We start from the raw sequence: 24,375 nt of genomic DNA, 5'->3' as shown, positions 1-24,375 counted from the left end.
AAAACCATTTATCATTTTCCTTCCACTTTACAATTATGTGCCACTTTGTATGGGTGTATCACATAAAATTCCAATAAAATACATTTACTTTTTTGGCTGTAATATGACAACATTTGGACAATTTGAAGGGGTATGAAATACTTTTTCAAGGCACTGTATACATAAAAAATGTATAATTTATTACAAACCATATTAAAAACCAGAGACTGCACCAGTACAAAACATGTACATATAAAGATATCCCTTCTTCATCCATAAATGCATATTGCTCCATATAACATATTATTGTGATTAGAGAATTAATATTGAGAAATTAAGAACATCATAGTCTCTGCGTGTTTTGTGAAACACAGTTCACTTCATCAGGAGTTTGATGTTGCCAGCATAGTGTATTGACTCCCTTATAAATCCCAGGGGCTATAGTGTTTTTTGCACTTCTTTGCAAGTTTCTTTTGGAATGGAGGCATTTAAAGCTATGTGAATTGATGCTTCTTCTTGGTTTGAATCTCCCAAAGATGATTCTCCTTCAGAAACTTGAAGTAAATTCGGCCCTCTATCTCAAACTAAATGAGAAGAAAGACCATGCAGCTGAAAAATCTCTTGAAAATGTGGCCAATTTCGGGACAGATAGAAGACCACTTAAAGGGCTAAAGTGGGCCGGTTCATAAAATTCATCCATGCAGGATTTTCTGTTGAATACTCTTGCATATATAAATATTCTCAGAAGGATCTGGTTCAGAAAAACTGATGCTTTAGGCAGAATCAGGGATGGATCAATTATAAAGCGAGGATCAGGCTCCAAGTTTCTCTCTGTGAAGGACTAAGACAATGCATCAGCTTTAATATTTTTGGCTCTGGGGGGTAAGATAAAATTAAACCAAACCTGGAAAAGAACAGTGACCAATCAGCCTAATTGGGGTAAGCCTCTGCGTTGTCTGAAAAAAACTGTAGATTTCAATGATCCATATCATTTATAATAGAAAAATGTACTCCTTCCAGAAGATGCCACCACCCTTCAGTAGAAAGTTTAACAGCTAGTAGCGCCCGGTCTCCTTTGGAGTAATTTCTCTCAGTTGGCAAGAACTCCTTGTTGAAGAATCCACAGAAACAGTGTTTACAAGAAGCATTTTGTTGCAAAAGGACAGTTTCAACTCCCAAAGAAGAGGCAGGGAAACATCTGGGTGAACTACAAAGGGGGCAGATACAACATACTCTGTTAGGAGTTCAAAGGTCTCAAGTGCTTCTTGGGGCCAAATGTTCCCCAATAGTGATGGACGAACTTCCGACGGGACGTTTCGCGAAAGCGAAATGCGAACGGACCCAAACGTTCGCGAAACCGAACGTTCACCGCGGGCCCCATTGACTTCAATGGGAGGCGAACTTTGCAAACCTTCATGTCGAATTTGCGGCCACGTGGTAATTATTAGGGGGTAAAACGTAGTCCCACCATCTGGACAATGACATAATACATGTATGAGGTGAATTTGGGATCGATAACTACAAGCATTTTTATTTTATTTGGGAAATTGTTCTAACAATTCAGGACTATGGAGCTAATGAAGGCAATGGAGGAGAGGGAAGGTCAGGGACCAGGGTAGGCAAAGAAGAGGGTGCAGGAGATGATCACCAGCAGCGTGACATACCGGAATGACACATGCACCGTGATAGAGGCATCTGACAGCAGCACCGTAACATACAGCGCTGACAGCAGCACCGTGACATACAGCGCTGACAGCAGCACCGTGACATACAGCGCTGACAGCAGCACCGTGACATACAGCGCTGACAGCAGCACCGTGACATACAGCGCTGACAGCAGCACCGTGACATACAGCGCTGACAGCAGCACCGTGACATACAGCGCTGACAGCAGCACCGTGACATACAGCGCTGACAGCAGCACCGTGACATACAGCACTGACAGCAGCACCGTAAGCAGCCCCAGGAGGAAGTCAGCACAGCACAGGGATGGTGTGATCCCCTCATAATAAGAACCCCCAGGAGGAAGTCAGCACAGCACAGGGATAGTGTGATCCCTTCATAATAAGAACCCCCAGGAGGAAGTCAGCACAGCACAGGGATATCATAAGCAGCCCCAGTAGAAATATGACACCGCTCAACCTCTTCAAAGAGGAGGGTAGGGGCATATAGTACGGTGTGCTTTTTTGGGTCAAGGAAGTGAGCCAAATGAATTAAGAAGGTCTGTGTGCTTGATTAAAAAAATAGTTTATAGACATATACATGGTCTACTGGTCACATGTGTTGAATTCCTCCGAGATCCATGCCTCATTCATTTTTAGAAATGTGAGGTAGTTAACACTGTCGTGAGCTAGGCGAGTACGCTTATCGGTCACAATCCCCCCTGCTGCGCTGAACGTCCTTTCGGACAGGACACTGGATGAGGGGCAAGCCAACAGTTCGATTGCAAATTGGGCAAGCTCTGGCCAGAGGTCAAGCCTGCCCACCCAGTAGTCTAGGGGTTCATCACTCCTCAGAGCGTCCACATCGGCCGTTAACCCAATGTAGTCGGACACCTGACGGTCTAGGCGTTCCCTGATGCTGGATCCGGATGACACCTGTCGATGGGTCGGCTGAAAGAATGACCTCATATCCGAAGTCACCAACACATCTTCAAACCGGCCTCTTCTTGCAGGCGCTGTTGGATTGGTACCCGCAAATCCTTCTCTGGGAGTGGGAATTGCTCCTCTGCCAGCGCACGCAAAAGCAGAATGCAGCATTTCTCGAAGCAAGGCCTGGAAGTGCTGCATTCTGACAGCCCTCTGCGACGGCGGTAACATTTCCGCCATTTTGTGTTTGTACCGGGGGTCTAAGTACGTTGCCACCCAGTACTGGTCCTTGACCCTCATGCTTTTTATACGGGGGTCCCTATTAAAACACTGGAGCATGAAGGCCCCCATTTGCACTAAAGTGGAAGCGGTGTGGTGGCCTGGCTCCTGCTCATCATCCAGGATAATGTCGTCCTCTTCATTCTCCTCTCCCCATCCTCGCACAACAGGGATCCCAGAAAGGTTTAAAGCATGCTCTTCTTGCTCCTGCTCATCCGCCCCGGCACCATCCTCCTCTGACTCCTCATCAGACTCCTGTTGTTGACTTGTCTCAGAGTAGCCCCCCCTGGGAATTCATCCAGCATTGCGACTTCCTCATCTTCCCGCTCCTGCTCCTCCACAGCCTGATCAATGACACGACGCAATGCACGCTCCAGAAAGAAGGCATAAGGTACCATGTCACTGATGGCGCCATGGCTGCGACTGACCAGTTTGGTGATCTCCTCAAATGGCCGCAGAAGTCTGCATGTGTCGCGCATGAGCAGCCACTGGCGCGGTGAAAAAAAACCCAGCTCCCCAGAACCGTTTCTTTCGCAGAGTTCATACAGGTAGACGTTAACTGCACGTTTCTGCTGGAGCAGCCTATCAAGCATATAGAAGGTTGAGTTCCATCGCGTCGGGCAATCGCAAATAAGACGTCTGACCGGCAGATGGTGTCGCCGCTGAATGTCAGCAAGGCGAGCCATGGCCGTGTAAGATCTTCTGAAATGGGCCGAGATTTTCCTTGCCTGCCGCAAGATGTCCTGGACCCCAGGGTATTTGACAAGGAATCGCTGCACGACCAAGTTTAAGACGTGTGCCATGCACGGCACGTGCGTGATTTTGCCCTGTTTCAATGCGCTAAGCAGATTGGCACCGTTGTCACACACCACTTTACCAACTGTCAAATTGAGCGGTGTTAGCCACTCATCTGCCTGTGAACGCAAAGCTGAAAGGAGTGCCGGGCCAGTGTGGCTCTTTGCTTCCAGGCACAACAGACGCAGCACGGCATGGCAACGTCTCACCTGGCATGTGGAATAGGTTCTGGGGAGCTTGGGCGGTGCAGCGGAAGAGACGCTAGCAGCGGAAAAGGAGGAGGCAGCTGAGGAGGAGAGGGAGGAGGATGGAGTAGGAGGAGGAGAAGAAGAGTCAGGCCTGCATGCAATCCGTGGCGGTAAAACCAAATCTACACGGGTGCCACGGGTTACATGCTTGACGGCCGTCAGAAGGTTCACCCAGTGGGCAGTAAAACTGATATACCTTCCCTGCCCGTGTTTGCTAGACCACGTGTCTGTGGTCAGATGTATCTTGGCACCGACACTGTGTGCCAGAGATACATTCACTTGCCGCTGAACATGGCCATATAGCTCTGGGATGCCCTTCTCTGAGAAATACTTCCTTCCTGGGACCTTCCATTGTGGTGTTCCAATGGCCACAAATTTGCGAAAGGCCTCCGAGTCCACCAGTTTATATGGCAGTAGTTGGCGGGCTATGAGTTCTGACAAGCCAGCCGCCAACCGTTGGGCAAGAGGGTTATCCGGCGTCATCATTTTTTTACGCTCAAACATTAGGCCCACGGAAGCCTGCCTTTTTGCAGAAAAATGTGAGCTTGGCGTGATGGAAGGTGGAGTGGAGGACAATTGTGAGGAGAGAGGAGAAGGAGAAGTAGAAGACGAGGCTGGACGGTGAGAGCCTGCAGTGTGGCTTTGTGTGTTCCGTTGCTCCCACTGGGCTCGGTGATGGCTGCTCATGTGCCTTCTTAAGGCGGTCGTCCCTAGGTGAGTATTGGGCTTACCGCGACTAACGCGTTGACTGCAAAGATTGCAGATGGCAACGCTATTGTCAGCAGCGGACACGTTAAAAAAAGCCCACACTGCGGAGCCATGTGCCGGTGTCCTGGGAGCGCCAGATGTGACCGTACATGGTCGATGACTCGCTCCTGATACATTTGCAGTCTGCTTTGTCCCTCCTGTGCAATGTAAGTTATTCCTGCTTCTCCTCCCTATCTGCTGGTCCATATCTCCCTCTGAACTCCCCTCCTCTTCCTCTCTTGTGGGCACCCACGTGACATCACTAGACACGTCATCATCAACGTCACCTTCCCCACCGCTATAAGTAGAGATCTCGGAGTAGGCAGCAACACCGGGGACCAACCTCCTCCTTGGGCTGATCTGGGTACTGTCGTCAGACTGCTGAGTAGCGCTTGTTGCTACCTCCTCTTCCTGATCCAATACCAAGAGTGGCTGCGCATCAGAAATGTCCTCTTGATATGGATCGGAAAATAATTCCAGTGACTCAAGCGGAAGGTATGTGGTGGTGGTGGTGGTGGTCGTGTTGTTGGTGGTAGTGTCTTTGGGGGTGCACATAGCAGAGAGTGAAGAAGAGGGTGCAGATCGAGAGGATGAGGAGGGTGCAGAAGAGTAAGGCTGAGCGAGCCACTCAACCAAGTCTGGTGCATCCTTTAAAGTAATTGAACGCACCTTCTGCAACTTCCCACTTTGGCTCAAGCCTGTTGCTCCTGCCCTACCCCTACCACCCCTGCGGAAGGGCCTGCCTCTTCCTCTGCCTGTCATTTTTTAAATGACCCTGTGACAAAACTCTTAGTCCCTATACCGATGAAGGACTGCTGCAGTATAGGGCAGCGGTCAGCAGTGGTGCACGTCAACCCTATCTATTGTGGACCGATAGCGGTCCTTACAGAACAGCAGACTGTACCGCACTCAAGCCTATGTACCGTAGCACCCTATACCAAGTTACCAGTCCTTATAAGAACTTTTGTGGAACAAGCAGGTTGTGTGTTAGTGATTAGCAGACTGTACGTCAGTCCCTATACCGCTGAAGGACTGCTGCAGTATAGGGCAGCGGTCAGCAGTGGTGCACGTCAACCCTATCTATTGTGGACCGATAGCGGTCCTTACAGAACAGCAGACTGTACCGCACTCAAGCCTATGTACCGTAGCACCCTATACCAAGTTACCAGTCCTTATAAGAACTTTTGTGGAACAAGCAGGTTGTGTGTTAGTGATTAGCAGACTGTACGTCAGTCCCTATACCGCTGAAGGACTGCTGCAGTATAGGGCAGCGGTCAGCAGTGGTGCACGTCAACCCTATCTATTGTGGACCGATAGCGGTCCTTACAGAACAGCAGACTGTACCGCACTCAAGCCTATGTACCGTAGCACCCTATACCAAGTTACCAGTCCTTATAAGAACTTTTGTGGAACAAGCAGGTTGTGTGTTAGTGATTAGCAGACTGTACGTCAGTCCCTATACCGCTGAAGGACTGCTGCAGTATAGGGCAGCGGTCAGCAGTGGTGCACGTCAACCCTATCTATTGTGGACCGATAGCGGTCCTTACAGAACAGCAGACTGTACCGCACTCAAGCCTATGTACCGTAGCACCCTATACCAAGTTACCAGTCCTTATAAGAACTTTTGTGGAACAAGCAGGTTGTGTGTTAGTGATTAGCAGACTGTACGTCAGTCCCTATACCGCTGAAGGACTGCTGCAGTATAGGGCAGCGGTCAGCAGTGGTGCACGTCAACCCTATCTATTGTGGACCGATAGCGGTCCTTACAGAACAGCAGACTGTACCGCACTCAAGCCTATGTACCGTAGCACCCTATACCAAGTTACCAGTCCTTATAAGAACTTTTGTGGAACAAGCAGGTTGTGTGTTAGTGATTAGCAGACTGTACGTCAGTCCCTATACCGCTGAAGGACTGCTGCAGTATAGGGCAGCGGTCAGCAGTGGTGCACGTCAACCCTATCTATTGTGGACCGATAGCGGTCCTTACAGAACAGCAGACTGTACCGCACTCAAGCCTATGTACCGTAGCACCCTATACCAAGTTACCAGTCCTTATAAGAACTTTTGTGGAACAAGTGAGTTGTGAATGTTTAGCAGACTGCAGCAGAAGGGCAGCAGTCAAGTATAATATCCTTTCTATATTTGGAAGAAAGAATATTATACATGTACAAGCCTATTACTGTACCACTGATACCAGTCCTGAAAAGAACCTTTGTGGAACTAATAATAACAGCAAGTCTTTAAAATTACCCTCACTGCCTGACAACACTGCTTCCTTCCTGTCCCTATACAAATTGGCAAAAAAAGAGAACGATTAGTGGTTACTGGAACAGCTCTTTTGTGGACCTTGATAGTAACAGCTAATGATGATGATGATGATGATGAAAGACTAATCTGGCTGTCCCTGTAGCATACACCGTCCTTTCCCTTTCTCTAAACTAACAAAAGACACTCAGGCTGCTGCAAGAATCAGCAGCACAGCAAACCTATCAACACCTAACACCTATACCAGTCCTGAAAAGAACTTTTGTGTACCAAATAGCTAGTGGTTTATCTCTCCCTACTCCACACAGGAACCTGTCCCTATCGTAACAGAAGAAAGAATGTAAAATGGCCACCGGATCGGGTGTATTTATAGGTTAGGGGGAATGTCCAAGTGTCCATGTGCTGTCATGTCTCAATTGGCTGTCCTGTATCACATGATAAACGTGTCACCAAAGGTTAAAGTTCTTGTATACATTAAACACGTAAGTCCGCCGCGGCGAACGACGGAAAAAGGCGTTCGAACGTGCGGACCGCGAATGTCGGAAATTCGCCGCGAAACGACCGCCGGGCGAAACGTTCGTCCATCACTATTCCCCAACTTGGTTAGGGTGGGGATGAGAGTAATGATTAATAAACTGGCAGTAATAATTAGCAAATCCTAGGAGAACAGCTTTTAAGACCTGAAATGCATATTGAGGGGTGTTGTGGCATATTGAACACTGCCAGGCAGGACTGCCCCATTCACTACAGAGACCTGAAGGAGTTTAATCAAAGGTACAACAGGGATTTTATGTCTCTCTAAAATAGGTTGTTTAGTTGCATGAGTCCAGAAACTATTCTCTTCTTTTCCTCATTAACAACCCCCCCCCCCCCCCCCCTCCTCCCCAACCATTCTTTCTGATCACTTCAGTCACACCTATCTTCTTTTCCCTGTGACGTTGAGCTTCCAGACAGTACCATTAGATCTGGCCTGTGATTTATATCCATCTTCAACATTGCATGCAAAACTTTTGTTATTGATGTGGCATGTAATTCACTCTGGTTTGTGTCGATTTCTATGAGAGTTGGATATTTTCTTTGCTGTAAGCCCCTGTTTACCTTTTTACTTGCACTCCTTTATTGTGCTGTACGCTGTCTTCTTTAAAAAAAATCTTTAATACATTCTTAGTGAAAGAAAAGCAAGCTGGATGAAGGATTATGTTGCTGAAACTTTTGATTTTATTCTACTCTTTGATGTTCACCTGATAGATATTTAAGCCTATTGTTTGGTGACTAAATTTAACAAGTGACAAAACAGCACAGGGCAGGATCTCTAAGAAAAAAAACAAGCCATCCAAGTTGGATAGAAAATCTCTGTGTACCAGGTCATCCTTAAAGCGCTCAGGTAAGCCTTGCTAGAACACTTCTACCAATGACTGGTTGTTCCAGTCCAATTCAGAGGCTAAAGTGTGGCAGCATATTGTCAAACCATCTGGAATCTCTGCCATAGATGAAGAATCGCAGAAACCAAGAAAGAAGCATGACTGGGTTAATTAAAAACGATACTGAAATTTTCTAGGAACAGCTGAAAATTTATAGTGATACGTCTTGAAGGCAGGTGCAGGCACATCCTTTGCCAGCAGCTGCAAAGAAGGTGCGGTGGCCAGAAGCCTACTAAGTTGCAGGAGGGTGTCAGGGATCTGATTCAACTTCACCTCACCTTTCTGAACCTCCTTCTGAACCTTCACAAAAACATTCCTTGCTTGAGTCCATGGCCTGGGCAAACTGTAACTGAATCAGTTGACCCTCTGTGACCTATTGGCCCTAGAGTGGGCTGAGGCTCAGGGTCTAAAGAATTGATTTTCACTAGAGCAGCTCCCAATGGATGATGGGCTTTGCTGCAGACAGTTGTCTGGTTGCGGCCCTTGGTTACACCTGGAGTGGCAAAAGCTGGCAATAGACAGAAATGAAGCATGGTACAAATCGGACACAGCAACAATCTAGTCACCTGGTCTTCTATTGAATAGTTGGGTTGGATTTATTAAAGGTTCCTCAAAGAATTCTTTGCAAATGCCAAAGTTTAAAGGCACAAATATTTTTTCTTTCTTCTTCATTGTCCAGCTTTCACACCCATAGACAAGTGACAGAAAACACAACAGCCTGCATAGTTCTAATATTACCTTATAGACACATACGTTCTATTAAAGTTCTTTCCTAGGTCTTTCATCCTTGGGCTTCTAAATGGCAGTTTTGACTGCTGGTTCCTTTTTTTGTTAATAATTGATCCAAAGAAGCAGAGGCTGTCTATTATTTCTATGTATTCCGTGTCAGCTTTGAAGTTAGCTGTCTTTCATGTTAGCATAACCTTTGTTTTTTTATATTATATTTAGCTAAAGTCCCATCTTTTTCAGCTATGAGCGTGGTGTCATCATCATATCGATGATTGCTGATGTTTCTTTTACCAATATTCAAACTTCTATCATTCTTCTCCAGCCTTGCTTCTCTCATCATATGTTCAGAATAGGGGTTAAATAAGTATGGTGAGTAAGCAGCCTTAACTCTTTTTCTGTCTGAGACCAGTCTGTGTTTCCAGTTTTTATTATGACTGTGGTTTCTTGATCAGTGTAGAAGTTCTTCATAAGAACAATGAGATGTTCAGGTACACCATTGTTCTTAAGGACATTCCAGAATTTCACATGATTAACCCAATTGAGGGCTTTGCTATAATCAGTGAAGCATATGTTGACTTCTATCTTGTACTGCTTGGCTTTTCAATTATCCAGCATACTTCTGTAACATGTCTCTATATAATCTACCTTTTATACATCTGGTAATTCTCTTTCATGTAAGATTCTAGTCTGTGTTGAATAATTTTTAGCATAATAATGCTGGAGTGCGATATAAGCCAAATTCTTTGATAGTTTATGCATTCTAGCCCAAACAAAAAAAAGAAGTCTGTTTCCATTATGGATTTTGTGGTCCACGATGTCATGTTATCCGATCTGCAGAGATTCTAATGGCTCTTAGTTGCCCTTGTATCCCTCCACCTTGCTTCAGCACTTCTAACTGATGTTACCCCAAGTGTTTATGGCAGACAAACAAAGAGATTATTTGTGAAAGAGGTCTTGCACTATACAGTATATTCTAGCCAAATTCTATAGATATCCATGATGTCTGAGGTGTTGAGAAGTTGAGTGGCTAGTGAACAGGTTTGGACCTCATATAGTCTTCTTCCCAAAAAAAAGGTAATACGCCCAAGGCTGTATATCAGTAATTGCCTCCCCAAGAAGTAATTTAGTGTCGCTGTAGAGAAATAAAATAAGAATAAACCTAAGCCAAATATTATAGTGAATCAAAACATATGGCAGAGACATCTGTTTACTTTTGTTACAGATACATTTTACTGAAGTCTCAATAGTTACAGTAAAGAGGTAATACCCTTTCCTCTCTAACATTAACAAGAAAATATTCAAAGTATAAGTTTACCTTTCAGGAAGATTTTCAGAAAATCTTCCCATGCAGTTCTATATCCAAAGAATAGTACATGATATATGACTTCTGTTGGAAATTGTGATTGCTCTCCATCTTGCTGTTTGCAGGACGCACTGACGTTCACAATAATGTGTCCTCTGGTGGCTGCCCCTAGTCAATAAACTTGCACAAAACAATGTCACAAGGCCCTTGTGTTGGTCCCACTATACCAGTGTGTCCAAAATGTATCCAAATTATCCATGCCGGTTATGGATACGAAAATAGATTTGTATCCAGTTAGGTTTGTAATCCAGTCATCATTAGTGCTGGTACCTTTCACTTCAAGTGTATCAAATCCTTTGTTGTTAGCTTTGTATACAGTTATTAGGAGTTAGAACACCTATGACGTTTTTGTTGCTGACTGTGCCCCCACTGCGGAGGTTTACCCTTAATGACCATTTCCGCCAGGGCAGAAAATAATGGTAAAATACAAAAATTTGCATTAACAATCTTTCAGTAGAGACACTTGTTCGACTAACAACTGTCTAATTGGGAATTTATTTTACTTTGTAGTACATAGATAGAAGGAACATAATGGGATTTTTAGGGTGCCAAAAATAAATCGGAAATAAACTGATATATAAAAATATCACATTTATTTATACATAAAAACATTAGGATATCACACTACAGTAACCGTATTGTAGATGAACAACAGTATTTTCTTGTTCTACATGTTTCGTCATGCAATGGCTTCCTCAGGCGATAAATACTGCATGTATGGTCACTATAAATTGAAAGCAGTATATTAGAGACATGCACAATTAATGTATAGTAGCTAACATCTCAATACAGACAATAAACACATAAGAAACTCTCAAAAAGCATGGAACCAGAGGGCCAATTTCAGCATATACCTACCCGACACCATAGCTATCCTGTCAATAAAAATTGCGGCCCAGTTGTCTAGAGGACAATGATAATTTGAAGATATCTGGTATACCACAGAGCTGGACATAGGGATGCCAATGGCAATAGGCCTGTGGATATCGGAAGATATTAACTAAAAGGCCATCACTATGTAGATATTTGTCAAAAACCATGAATCAGACTGAGACAGAAGTACAGTTAAATCACACTTGTTTATTAATAATAATAATAATAATAATAATAATAAAAAGGTAAATGGAGTAAACAACATAGTCAAAACATAGCCAGAGTTCAGGAACCAAACCAGGATAGTCAGACAAGCCAAAACCTCAGGGAGCCAGAGATGAGCGTAGTAGAACAGCAAGCAGGATCTGGAGCCAGAAGGAATGTCAGCCAAGCAAGTCTTTCACAGGAACACAGAAGAGCGTCTCTAGAGATGTGACCAAGGCAAAGGCAGAGATCATCTGGGCTGGATGGCTTAAGTAGGCAGGAATGATGAGCAGGATATCATCAACAGGTAAGTGACTGTGGAGAGAAAGAAGCTGCCAATCAGCCGACAGCTGAGCTTTGAGAAGAAAGGGCTGAGCGCAGCCCTGACAATATTAGAAAAAAATTGGCAAATATATATATACATATGCAAATATGCAGGCAATAAATCGAACCTACCAGAAGATCCAGAGTCAGTGACTCAATGTTCTAACATATTCATTCCAAAAAGGGATAAACTCCCAGTTGTCTCATGTTGAAAGAATGAAACTTCCAGAGTGAAATTCAAAAGCTGGCAATAATCCTATATTAACAGTAAATTAAAGAAAAAACAGTTCAGCAATGTACAATCCACTTCATCCTCATTCAGCAGGAGAGAGGATTGAAACAATACCAGACCCTTTCTTTTACCTTCTCAATGTGATACCACACAAATCTCTTCCCTCCAGTTCAGGCCACTACAAAAAATAGCTTTCCAAGGGGTCCTTTTATGCCCACTCCACTTCCTCCAGTGTCCAATGACGCTGGGGGAAGCGTGGACGCCTAGAATACCCACTATGCATGCACAAGCCATTCTGGAAGTGACATCACATCTAATCGCATTGACAACACCGGCGCCATGTTGGAAAATCTATAGCTCCACGCTTAAATGAGTAACAAAAAACTATTATACAAACATATACAAAGTAATCTCGGATTGTGACCCCAAGAGGGGAAGGTACTACTAAGCCTAGTTGGGGGTCATTCTGGGAGGTGAGCACATAGTGTGACTGGTGGAGGGTCCACTTGGTGTTTGTCACCAACTTGCCTTCTATTCACGGTTGGATACTTTGCGGATTGCACCTGTTCATAAGAAGATCACACTTATCATATGGACTTTGTTTTGTTTAAGGTCTGTTTCAGGTCTGGTATGGATTTTGAGGGGGACCCTGTGACAATTTAAAAAAAAAATGGCATGGGGTCCCCCAAAAATCCATACCAGACCCTTATCTGAGCACGCAACATGTCAGGCCACAGGAAAAGAGGGGGATGAGAGAGCGGCCCCCTCCTCCTGAACTGCAGCAGGCCACATGCCCTCAACATGGGGAGGGTGCTTTGGGGTAGCCCCCCAAAGTACCTTGTCCCCATGTTGATGGGGACAAGGGTCTCATCCCCACATGCCTTGCCTGGTGGTTGTTGGGGTCTGCGGGTGGGAGGCTTTAACAAGGGCACCCCCAGATCCCGCCCCCCCCCCATTTGAAATAGTAATGGGTAAATTGCACCCCTACCATTTCACAAAAAAAGTGTCAAAATGTAAAAAAAAAAACACAAGACACATTTTGGGACAAGTCCTTTATTAAAAAATAAAAATATTCCCCGAAGTCCATTCATCTACTTCTCTCGCTCTGCCGATAGACTGAAAAATTTAAAAAAACCTGCAGGCCGCCACTGATCCACCTCCATGGGAGGCTCCCACCGTCTGATGCGTCCTCGCAGGTGAAAGTTCTTAAATAACTGAGGGCGGGGCCACACGGTGATATACGGTGACCCCACCCCCTTCTGACGCACTGGGACTTCCCAATGGCTTCCCTGTAGCGTCAGAGGGGGAAGAGTTTATATGAGAACTGTCACCTGAGAGGACGCGTCAGACAGTGGGAGCCTCCCATGGAGGTGGATCGGTGGCCCCGCCCTCTCTGACACCCCAGGAAAGCCATGGGGAAGTCCCTGTGCATCAGAGGGGGCGAGGTAACCCGGGTACGTCACTGTGTGGCCCCGCCCTCAGTTATATAAGAACTGTCACCTGCGAGGATGCATCAGACGGTGAGAGCCTCCCATGGAGGCAAATCGTTGAGTTGTTTTTTTTCGTCCGTTGGCGGAGCAAGAGCAGAAAATGAATGGACTTCGTGGGACATTTTTATTCTTTCATTTTTTAATAAAGGACTTGTCCCAAAGTGTGTCTTGTTTTTTTTTTAATATTTTGAATTTTTTTTTGTGAAATGAAATGGGTACAATGTACAGATTCCTAATTCCGATAAGCCCCCAGCCCATAGACCCCCACAACCACCGGGCAAGGGTTGTGGGGCTGAGGCCCTTGTCCCCATCAACATGGGGACAAGGTGCTTTGGGGGGATACCCCAAAGCACCCTCCCCATGTTGAGGGCATGTGGCCTGGCATGGTTCAGGAGGAGGGGCCGCTCTCTTGTCCCCTCCCCTCTGGTTGCTTGCTCGGATAAGGGTCTGGTATGGATTTTGGGTGGCCCCCACGCCATTTTTTTTTTAATTTACGCAGTGTTATCCTTAATATCCATACCAGACCTGAAGGGCCTGGTATGAAATTTGGGGGGACCCCCACACAGGACCCAGGTCCCCAAACACTTTATGACAATAACTTGCATATACGCCTTTAAAATGAGCACTTTTGATTTCTTCCATAGACAATTCGTTATAGCCGCGAGTACTATTAAATTACTTTTTTTCCTTTAGAAATGTCATTTTATGTAGGGACTTTTCTAAACATGGGAAAAATGCTCCAATTTACAGGCATATTATAGACACCCCCCAGGTACGAAATTTAAAGTAATATTTCACTTTTATTGTTTCACTTTAAGCATTATTAAAATCACTGCTCCCGAAAAAACGTCTGTTTTTAAAACTTTTTTTGCATTGATACATGTCCCCTGGAGCAGGACTCAGGTCCCCAAACACTTTTTATGACAATAACTTATATATAAGCCTTTAAAATGTGCACTTTTTATTATTCATGTTCGTGTCCCATAGACTTTAACGGTGTTCATGTGTTCTGCCGAATTGTTTGCCTGTTCGGTATGTTCTGGTGCAAACCGAACCGGGTGGTGTTCGGCCCATCCCTAGTATTAAGGCAGCGCTTCATCTTTTTTATATTTATTCATAGGGGTGCGTGGTGGTACATGCGTGGAGCACACACACAATGCAGGAGGGAACCCATCACAAAAAGGTTAACAGGAGAGTCGGAGTAGGAGACTAGAGCCACACCTGTTTTGCCATAGCGTGGAAAATAACAACTTATTTCAGCTAAAAGAAATTTACAATAACACCTAGCACAACTAGAGGGTGCTACATTTAAGAACTCGATCTGATTACTTTTGGTCCTTGGTATGTTATTAGGTGCTGTTTACATCAAGATGGAATGAAGAATGGAAAAAGAATCCTCAAGCACCTCACAGAGAAGTCAACTGGAAGTCCCACAGTCACCCACCAATGGTAAGTTAACATGAGGTCTGAACAATTTTTTTAGAGGTGGTTGCGGTCATATCGGGGGTCTGCATATATTAGAAAATGGCATAAATACTCACATAAATAGTCTATATTCATTGCTTTAAAAGATCAAAAGAGTTTGAGCAAATATTTAAAAGCCAGGGGTAGATTTCTTTCAATGACAATAACCATTTGAGAAAAATGTCATCCTAGTGAACTTGTAGAGATTACACAAAAATATCATCACTGTCAATTCAACCGTAACTAGTCACATTAGGCTAACATCCACTTATGTGTGTAGGGATTTAAACAATTTCTTCTCTTTTTACTTTAAGATTCAAAGAATGCCAAATATCTGATAAATATAGCCAAAGGAATCTGTAAGGTTGGACTTGATGGACTTGTGTCTTTTTTCAACCTCACCTACTATGTAACTTGTATAAACTGATGTTTCATATCATTTGTTTTATTTGTAAAAAACGCTAACTAACCTGGGTAGGACATTCTCGAAAGTGCAACAAACCAATATAACACAGTTTGCCTTAAAGTCCTCAAGATTCTTTCTCTGTGGTACCGTACCACATCCCTTCTACACAGACATTTCCCAAACACCTCTGACCAATGCTGCTGATGTCAGGAGTAGTGTGGGACGTTACTACACATCTTCTGGTCCTGCTCCAAACTGGAGAGTTTCTGGAAAGAGGTCTGGAAGATTACTCAAAGATGTACCAACTATAAGGTACCCAAGGAACCGGCCTTCTTCTTGTTGCACGTTTCCAAAATCCCTGCCAAAATTTACAAGAAATCTATACTTCGCCACCCTTTGAACGTGGTTAAATCTTGCATCCCCCTCACCTGGAAACCAACACAGCCTCAGTTGGGCTGTGGTTTAGGAAGGTAGCAGATGGAAGATCTGGTTTGAACAGCCCAGCAGAAATAAGAGACTTATATAAAAACCTGGTCCTTATGTTTATCTATTCAGAGGAAAGAATGGTTCTCATCGATGCAGGTCCCATTAGTTGATCGAGATAACGTATCCCATCCTCTGCAACTGACTGGCACTTAATAAAACCCCCCTTCTTTTTTTTTTTTCTCTTCCCCTCTCCCTTCTCGCACCTGCTCTTTCTTTTCCAACTCTACTTTTCTTCCGTTTCCTGTCTTTTACTTACATCTTGCTTGTAAAATTTGGCAGTTTTCTGCTACATAAGGGGTTCCTCCAGGGGTTGTCCCACTTTGGGATGCCTAACTGGGGCCTCTCCATGACATGCCAGATCATTGCCCTCTGGGGTCATACCCCCTTAAGCTCCCTTTGTTGGAACAGGGTAACATTCTTGTTGTTTATTGATATATTTCTGTAACTTGAAGGACCGCATTGGTCTATTCCTTGTTTCTTTTAGTACTAGCCAATTGTATTGATATATAGTTGCTGATGGTTCCTTCAAGCATTCTATTTGATATATGTATGTCTTGGAAACTGCCTTCTCTTCCTAAATAAAATAAAAAATCTAACTATTTATGCTTATAGTAAACAAATTTGACATATATATGAATACACACACATTCAATATATATATATATATATATATATATATATATATATATATATATATATATATATATATATAATAATATTTTAGTCTGTGTTGTTAAAGGGTTTTCAATTTTAAGATAGTACTGGCTTCCTTCCTATTTAGCTGCAATTACCTTTTTGAATAAGAAGATCTAACCAAGCATAACCATTGTTTCCTAGGGCTCATAAGCACTATCTATCCGAAGATTAGGGCTTTACTAGTGATTAGTAAATAAGCATTTGCTTTCAGAAATATAGACATTGCAATGAGTTGTTCCTTAAAGCGTATCTAAAGCCAAAAGCAAAAGAATTATATATTGCAGCTTACCAATACTTAAATGCAGTGATTGCCTTTTTTTTGCTTCATTTTCATCTGGTGACTGAGGCAAGTCTGTTATTTTTCATGATGTCCAGCAAAGTGTCAGTAAGGCCTTTTTTTTACACCTGCTTTGCTGTTCAAAGCGTGATCCTCGTTCACATCACTCTTCAGAGAGCAATAGACAGGAGTTGAGGAGGTGTTGTATCACCTTCTCATCACCTGTGTTAACCCCCTAAATACCAGAAAATCTGAATAAAATCAGTAGTGTTCCCCTCTGGAAATAATAGAGAAGGCCGGCGTGGTGATGACAATAATTTTCCTCCCTCAAATCGCTTATTCCCATGGGATAAAAACCCTGATCATCTCACCAGATATGATGGATATGCAAAAGAAGGAAGGCAGAATCTAGTGCTCTCCATTTAAAATGTTTTATTATATATATAAAAAAGGTAGGGTATACAACTCACAAAGATGGCACTGTAAGCAGTGCAAGCTGAAAACACATTTCAGACACAATAGGTCTCAAGATGGCTGCGATGTAACTATGATGTCATAGTCAATATGCAGGCTTTGTCCCCTAGATGCGTATCGTCAAAGCATTGACTTCTTCAGTAGGGACCCAGTCTTTGTACTCCTCACCCGGTTGCCGCCCCACACGCTTGACACCACCTGAACCAAATAAGTTTATCTTGGTCTCATCAGACCACAGGACATGGTTCCAGTAATCCATGTCCTCCTCAGTCTGCTTGTCTTCAGCAAACTGTTTGCGGGCTTTCTTATGCAACATCTTTAGAAGAAGCTTCATTCTGGGATGACAGCCATGCAGACCAATTTGATGCAGTGTCTGAGCACTGACAGGCTGACCCCCCATCCCTTCAACCTCTGCAGCAATGCTAGCAGCACTCATACATCTATTTCCCAAAAGACAACCTCTGGATATGACGCTGAGCACAAGTTTGATCGACCATGGCGAGGCCTGTTCTGAGGGGAACCTGTCCTGTTAAGCGCTGTATGGTCTTGGCCACCGTGCTGCAGCTCAGTTTTAGGGTCTTGGCACTCTTCTTATAGCCTAGGCCATCTTTATTTAGAGCAACTATTTTTTTTTCAGATCCTCAGAGTTCTTTGCCATGAGGTGCCATGTTGAACTTCCAGTGACCAGTATGAGAGAGTGAGCGCAATAAAACCAAATTTAACACACAAGCTCCCCATTCACACCTAAGACCTTGTAATACTAACGAGTCACATGACAATGGAGAGGGAAAATGGCTAATTGGGCCCAATTTGGATTTTCACTTAGGGGTGTACTCACTTTTGTTGCCAGCAGTTTAGACATTAACGGCTGTGTGTTGAGTTATTTTGAGGGGACAGCAAATTTACACTGTTATACAAGCTGTACACTCACTACTTTACAATGTAGCAAAGTGTAATTTCTTCAGTGTTGTCACGTGAAAAGATAGAATAAAATATTTACAAAAATGTGATGGGTGCACTTACTTTTGTGAGATACTGTTGTGCTCATAAGTTTACATACTCTTGCAGAATTAATGATTTCTTGGCCATTTCTCAGAGAATATGAATGATAACACAAAAACTTTTCTTTCACTCATGGTTAGTGTTTGGCTGAAGCCATTTATTATTTCAACTGTTTACTCTTTTTAAATCACAATGGCAACAGAAACTACCTAAATGACCCTGATCAAAAGTATTGCCCCCTTTAACATCAATGACAGATAGACACGTACCCAGAAGTAAAAAAATTTAACTAATAGTGAAGTACCAGCAAAAATTGGTTTATTTAAACAAAAGAGGGGTATTTACAAAAAGAGGAATTATAACAAGCATTAAGCATGGAACAGATTGTATGAAACCGTTGTTGGTAGCGTGTGTTCCAAATGTTTACTTCTGGGCACGTGTCTATCTGGCTCAAACTCTTCATTGAGGAACCCTGGATGTGCTGACCTGGCTTTCCACACACCATCCCAAAGACATCCATACCGAGCCTAAACTGACCCACCAGACTGAAAAGTTGGGGGTCACGCCGATCTGGTGAGTGGGGACACATAAGGGGGTGTTGTGCACCTGAAGTTTTTCAAGCATCTTTCTTTTGTTCACTTTGGATTGGAGCAGCTTGAGTTACTTGTTTTTGGACTTTGTGTTGGTTCATCATATTTATTTTTCCACTTTTATTTAGCATGTTTGCGAGCGCTGTATTTATATGTTTTATGGTTTCCAAGTGATTAGCACTTTGTGTATAGCAGCTGCAATTTTTTTCACTTTACCGATTTAACTTTTTTTGTCACACCATCAGCGCAAATTTGTATATTTAGTACCGTATATACTCGAGTATAGGCCGACCCGAATATAAGCCGAGGCCCCCAATTTACCCCCAAAAAAACTGGCAAACTTATTGACTCGTGTATAAGCCGAGGGTGAGACATGCCTGTCCATCCCTGTGTGTGTGTCCGTCCATCCCTGTGTGTCCGTCCATCCCTGTGTGTCCGTCCATCCCTGTGTGTCCGTCCATCCATCCCTGTGTGTGTGTGTGTGTCCATCCATCCATCCATCCCTGTGTGTGTGTGTCTCCATCCATCCATCCATCCATCCCTGTGTGTGTGTGTCTCCATCCATCCATCCATCCATCCCTGTGTGTGTGTGTCTCCATCCATCCATCCATCCCTGTGTGTGTGTGTATCCATCCATCCATCCATCCCTGTGTGTGTGTGTGTCTCCATCCATCCATCCATCCGTGTGTGTGTGTCTCCATCCGTGTGTGTGTGTGTGTGTGTGTGTGTGTGTGTGTGTGTCCAGCCTACCTGTGTCCCGAGCCTTTGTCCCGAGCCTCCGTCCCGTGTCGTGCCTTGCCTTCGTCCCGTCCCGTCCCGTCCTGTCCCGTGCCGTGCGTTGCCTTGCCTCCGTCCCGTGCCCTCTTCGTCGGCGGCCATTGTAAAATTCAAAAGCCGCGCCTCCTCCTTCGCCTGTGATAGGCGGAACACTGAATTTCCCAGCAGCCTGTGTTCCGCCTATCACGGACGTCGTATCATCCTCGTCCGTAGTACGAGGATGAGCGGATGCCCGTGATAGGCGGAACACAGGCTGCTGGGAAATTCAGTGTTCCGCCTATCACAGGCGAAGGCGGAGCCGGAGGCGCGGCTTTTGAATCAGAATGGCCGCTGTCTGTCTGCTCGACACGCTGATCGAGCGGGCAGACAGCGATGACTCGAGTATAAGCCGAGGGGGGCACTTTCAGCCTCAAAAAAGAGGCTGAAAATCTCGGCTTATACTCGAGTATATACGGTATATATATTTTTCATGTGAATTCAAAAAGGAATCGGATCGCATGGGTGTGAATACCCATGCAATCCAATTCCAGTGCAGGAAAAAAAAGGTTCCTGCACCTTTTTTGCGCAAATCCAATGCAAGTTCAGCCATACAACTGCATGGCTGAATTGGGGTTGCCACCTCATCCCTTTAAACCCAAACACATATGAATTACACAGGTTCTGAGGCTAATTTAATGCAGATAAGGCACCAAGTGAGTTTATTTACCACCTTAATCAGTAAGTAATATGTGTTTGTTTTTAAAGGGATGAGGTGGCAACCCTAGGCTGAATTCACTGACATCACATGTGATCGGCACAGCAATGCAGTGCGAATCACATGCGATGTCTGTGTTCGCAGAAGTGTGAACCCAGGCTAAAGGATTTTTGGCCAACAAAGCATCAGACTTTTGTCTGAAGGGCGTGCCCCAGGAACTTGTCTTGCATACAAACGGTACACAATTGTTGGCCAACAAACACAAACATAGTGACGTACTACAAGGAATTTCAGCTCTTGAGCACCACCCTTTGGGCACCTTCTGCTGATTCCGAGTCTGCGTGTTTGTACTTTCAACTTTTGTGTGATGGACTTGTGTACAGATGATATTAAAAACCTATCAACAGACCGTTGTCCGCCGAAAAATTAACTAACCTGCCATCCAAAATTTGTTGGCGGAAAGTTGGACAACAATTGTCTGATGGAGCATACTAATGGTAAGATTTTAGGCAAACAGTCTGTCATCACACAATTCCCTGCTGAAAATCCAATATGTATGTATGAGGCTTATGCCGCGTACACACGAGAGGACTGTATGGCCTACTTAGTCCGTCATACAATCCGAAGGACAGTCCATCATACTTTCCACTGAACGGACTTGACCACACACGGATACACGAACAGTCCCTCGAAAGCTTGCGCGATGACGTGTACAGCACGTACGACGGGACTAGAAATAGGAAGTCCAATACACAGCAAAGCACCCTTCCGCCGTGTAAATCCTTTCTGGGCATGCGCCATTCTTAGTCCGTCCAACTAGCACACTGACGACCGTATTGTCCGCTGAAACCAAAGTATGACGGACAGAATTACGGAAATTCCGAAATACTTAGTACGCCAGACTGCACGCTGAAAAAGTCCGCTGAAGCCCACACACGAGCGGACTGTCCGCTGAAATGTGTTTCGACGGACTAAGTACGCCATACAGTCCGCCCGTGTGTACGCGGCATTAGGCTACTTTCACACAAAAAAAATAGCACCTGCATAGCGCTTGTAAAGAGCCTCTCCTCTCACTCTAGTGTGAAAGCCCGACTGCTTTCACACTGGAGCGGTGTGCTGGCAGGACGGTAAAAAAAGTCCTGCAAGCAGCATCTTTGCAGCTCTATAGGAGTGGTGTATACACTGAAATCAATGGGGAAGCGCCACCATACCACCCTTTAACCCTTTTTCAGCCACTAGTGGGGGTTAAAAGCGACCCCACTAGTGGCCGAATAGCGCAGCTAAAACTACGCTTAAAATAGCGGTGCTTTAATGGAGACGCCTGCCCCAGTGTGAAAGTAGCCTTAAGAAATAACATTTTCTTATGTCCAACAAATGCAGTAAAGTAGCTCATGCACCTTCTTTTTAGCATTAAGCTTTCCACTTCTTTTTAACCACGCTTTATCATGTTTGTTGTGTGTTTGCTTTCTGAGTTTGGGGTACCATGAGCAATGAATGGCACTACAAGTACACCATAAGGAGGTGGAAAAAACATATCTATCTTTAAAGGCCCGTACACACGATACGAAAATCGGAAGTAAAATTTCATCTGACGATTTGCCCCTTTTCGGATCGTTAGTTTGGTGTTTTCGATAGCCGACTACGATTTTTCGTACGACAAAAGCTGGTTGTGCAGACTATAACATTTTTGTCGGATGTGAACACAATGTCCGATTTTCATTTAATCAGTACGGTTTTCATCTGAAAAAAATCGTAAGAGCAAGACTACGCATGCTCAGAAACGAAAGAATACATACAAAACTATTCAACACATTATGTCACTTATGAAGTTGTATTATGTCGTATGGTGAGTAATCTCTTCACTTTCGACATGAGACCTAGCATGCAACAAAAACATACAAATGTTTGTCCGAAAATCTGATCTCGTACACACGATCAGATTTTGTTGCTTAGAGCAACACATTCACTTTTAATCTTCTGTGATCCTTACACATGTAGCCCATCGTTTCCCCGTTATATATATATATATTGTAAATGTACGTGTTTTCATATGACTTTTTTTTCACAACTTCTAAATATATTGTTTTACTCATAGAAAAGGTCCTGCAAACCCTGGCATAACAAATGGCCAAAAAATATGTTATTTCAGCTGTTAAGGTTTGCTTTTCCATTACTGTGGATATTTAGTCAATGCTTCCATTTGCAGCAGTTATTAATGGCTCTTCCACTGGCTAGCACAGAACTGCTCCATAAAAAACTGTTTGCAAGAGTGGAACCGCTGAACTTCTCACAACCTCTTGCTTGCGGAATTGTAGTGTTATTGAGGAGTTATACACGTTGATTACTCAATGGTGCTGGCAGAATATTGCTACATTAAAGGCAAAGCTTAATTCTGGGTCAGCGCAGAGAAAACACTGTTCTCACCACAGCAGTGACACACAGAGGAGAAAGAAGGAACTGCTACAATCACCAGCCGAAAGGAAAAATACTGCTTGGAAATACTACTTTTTTTAAATAAAAAAACGAGTTTATTGTGCTTTAGAACAGAATTAGACTCTAAACTATAAATAAAAAATCATACTATAGCTGAATAATATCATAATATATTGTTCACAGAATCATTTCTAAGCTAGGTGCAGAACAGGTTCAATTTCCATATTCATAGGGATGTACTGGGAGACACATAAACGCTGCAATTTCTATGAATTACATTTTCTTTAAAGCTAAACTCTGGAGTTTTTACCTAGCAGTAACTACAAGGGTTTGCTGTTGATTTATTCTAAAAGTGAGTAAAAGCACTTTTACTTACTCAGTCTTCTGCGCCCCTGGCAGGTGGCACTCTCCTATGCTCTGGAGGTGGACTGTATCCTAGGCATCATCATGTCAAATGCAGGGCTATGAACCTTTTACTGGTCTTGGTGATGCCAGGAACTTAGAGTGCTGGATCATGTGGGAGAAGGCGCTGCAGGGACTGGTCTAACAGAACAGAGGATCGGATAAGTAAATCATTTTTTCAAAGCCCCCTGGACCTGGCAATTAACCCTTTTAGACCTATTGCAAAGAGGAATATTCTACTTTCCTGGTCACATAGTAAAGAAAATCCAGATAGCCGCACTCAAATACAATCACCCTTATTGGTATGAAAGACAATCCATACAGTAGAAAAAGTGCAGGAGCAGCTGTAGCTAACGCGTTTCACACCCTCACTGGTGCTTAGTCATCTGCCTTGTTTACATCCCCATTCTGCCTCTGTGGGGAATGATCGCGAGCAGCCAGCGGACATCGCGTCTGCTGAACCCGCTGATCGGCTCCCCCACTGGCCAATCGGTGCGTGTCCACACAGGCCAGTGCTTGAAGCGCTGTACCTGCAGCTGAGTCACCTTTCTGCAGTATAACTGCAGCGGATGGTCGGCAAATGGTTAAAGGGGCATGGCAGGGGGTGTGTACTATGCGTGTATACGTTTGCAAATAGGTGTCCCTCGTTCCCATCTAAAAACGTTGGGAGCACAAGAGGGACACACACAACAAAAACAACTCCTGTCCTTCTCAACAATGGTGATTGACAGCAGCGTTTGCTGTGTGCGTTCCTCACATGTTCCCCCATGTGTGTAGTATTCACAGTGACTACATGTAGAGTTGTAGTACAGGGAAGGAGCATATGCATATAGGAGACTCATAAGTGACTGGGGTACAGGGAGTGTGTCAGAGCATCTGAGAGATAACTTTAGGCCTCATACACACCGAAGTTTTTACAGCAGCTTTTGTGAGCTTTAAGAAGGCAAATCCATGTTATTCAATGGGCTCATACACACCATGGCGTTTTTGAGCTGTAACAGGCATGGTCGTTTTTAAGCTCCAAAAAAACCAAGGACCAGCGCCTTCAGAAGTTCCAGCGTTAGAGCAGTTTTGACGCTGATGCCGAAAAAAGCTCAAAAACGCTCATTAACGCTATAGCGACGTTTTTAAGCTGTA

The 24,375-nt window shown here is 44.1% G+C and overlaps 1 protein-coding gene across 1 annotated transcript in view; it reads left to right on the top strand.

Annotated features, from left to right (window-relative positions):
- Window positions 1-24,375, top strand: part of LOC143960347 (uncharacterized) — a 309,948-nt gene that overhangs the window by 132,248 nt on the left and 153,325 nt on the right. The window contains exon 2 of the mRNA XM_077468843.1: window positions 14,891-14,986. Coding sequence (XP_077324969.1) covers window positions 14,920-14,986 — 67 coding nt within the window. The 5' untranslated portion in view covers window positions 14,891-14,919. The remainder of the gene's footprint in view (window positions 1-14,890; window positions 14,987-24,375) is intronic.

The sequence above is a fragment of the Lithobates pipiens genome, unplaced genomic scaffold (genome assembly GCF_037356315.1).
Source record: "Lithobates pipiens isolate NorthernLeopardFrog02 unplaced genomic scaffold, aLitPip1_a1.2 Scaffold_11, whole genome shotgun sequence".
Classification (NCBI taxonomy): Eukaryota; Metazoa; Chordata; class Amphibia; order Anura; family Ranidae; genus Lithobates; species Lithobates pipiens.
The sequence above is the reverse complement of the archived record's forward strand: the minus strand, read 5'-3'. Positions and strand labels throughout refer to the sequence as shown.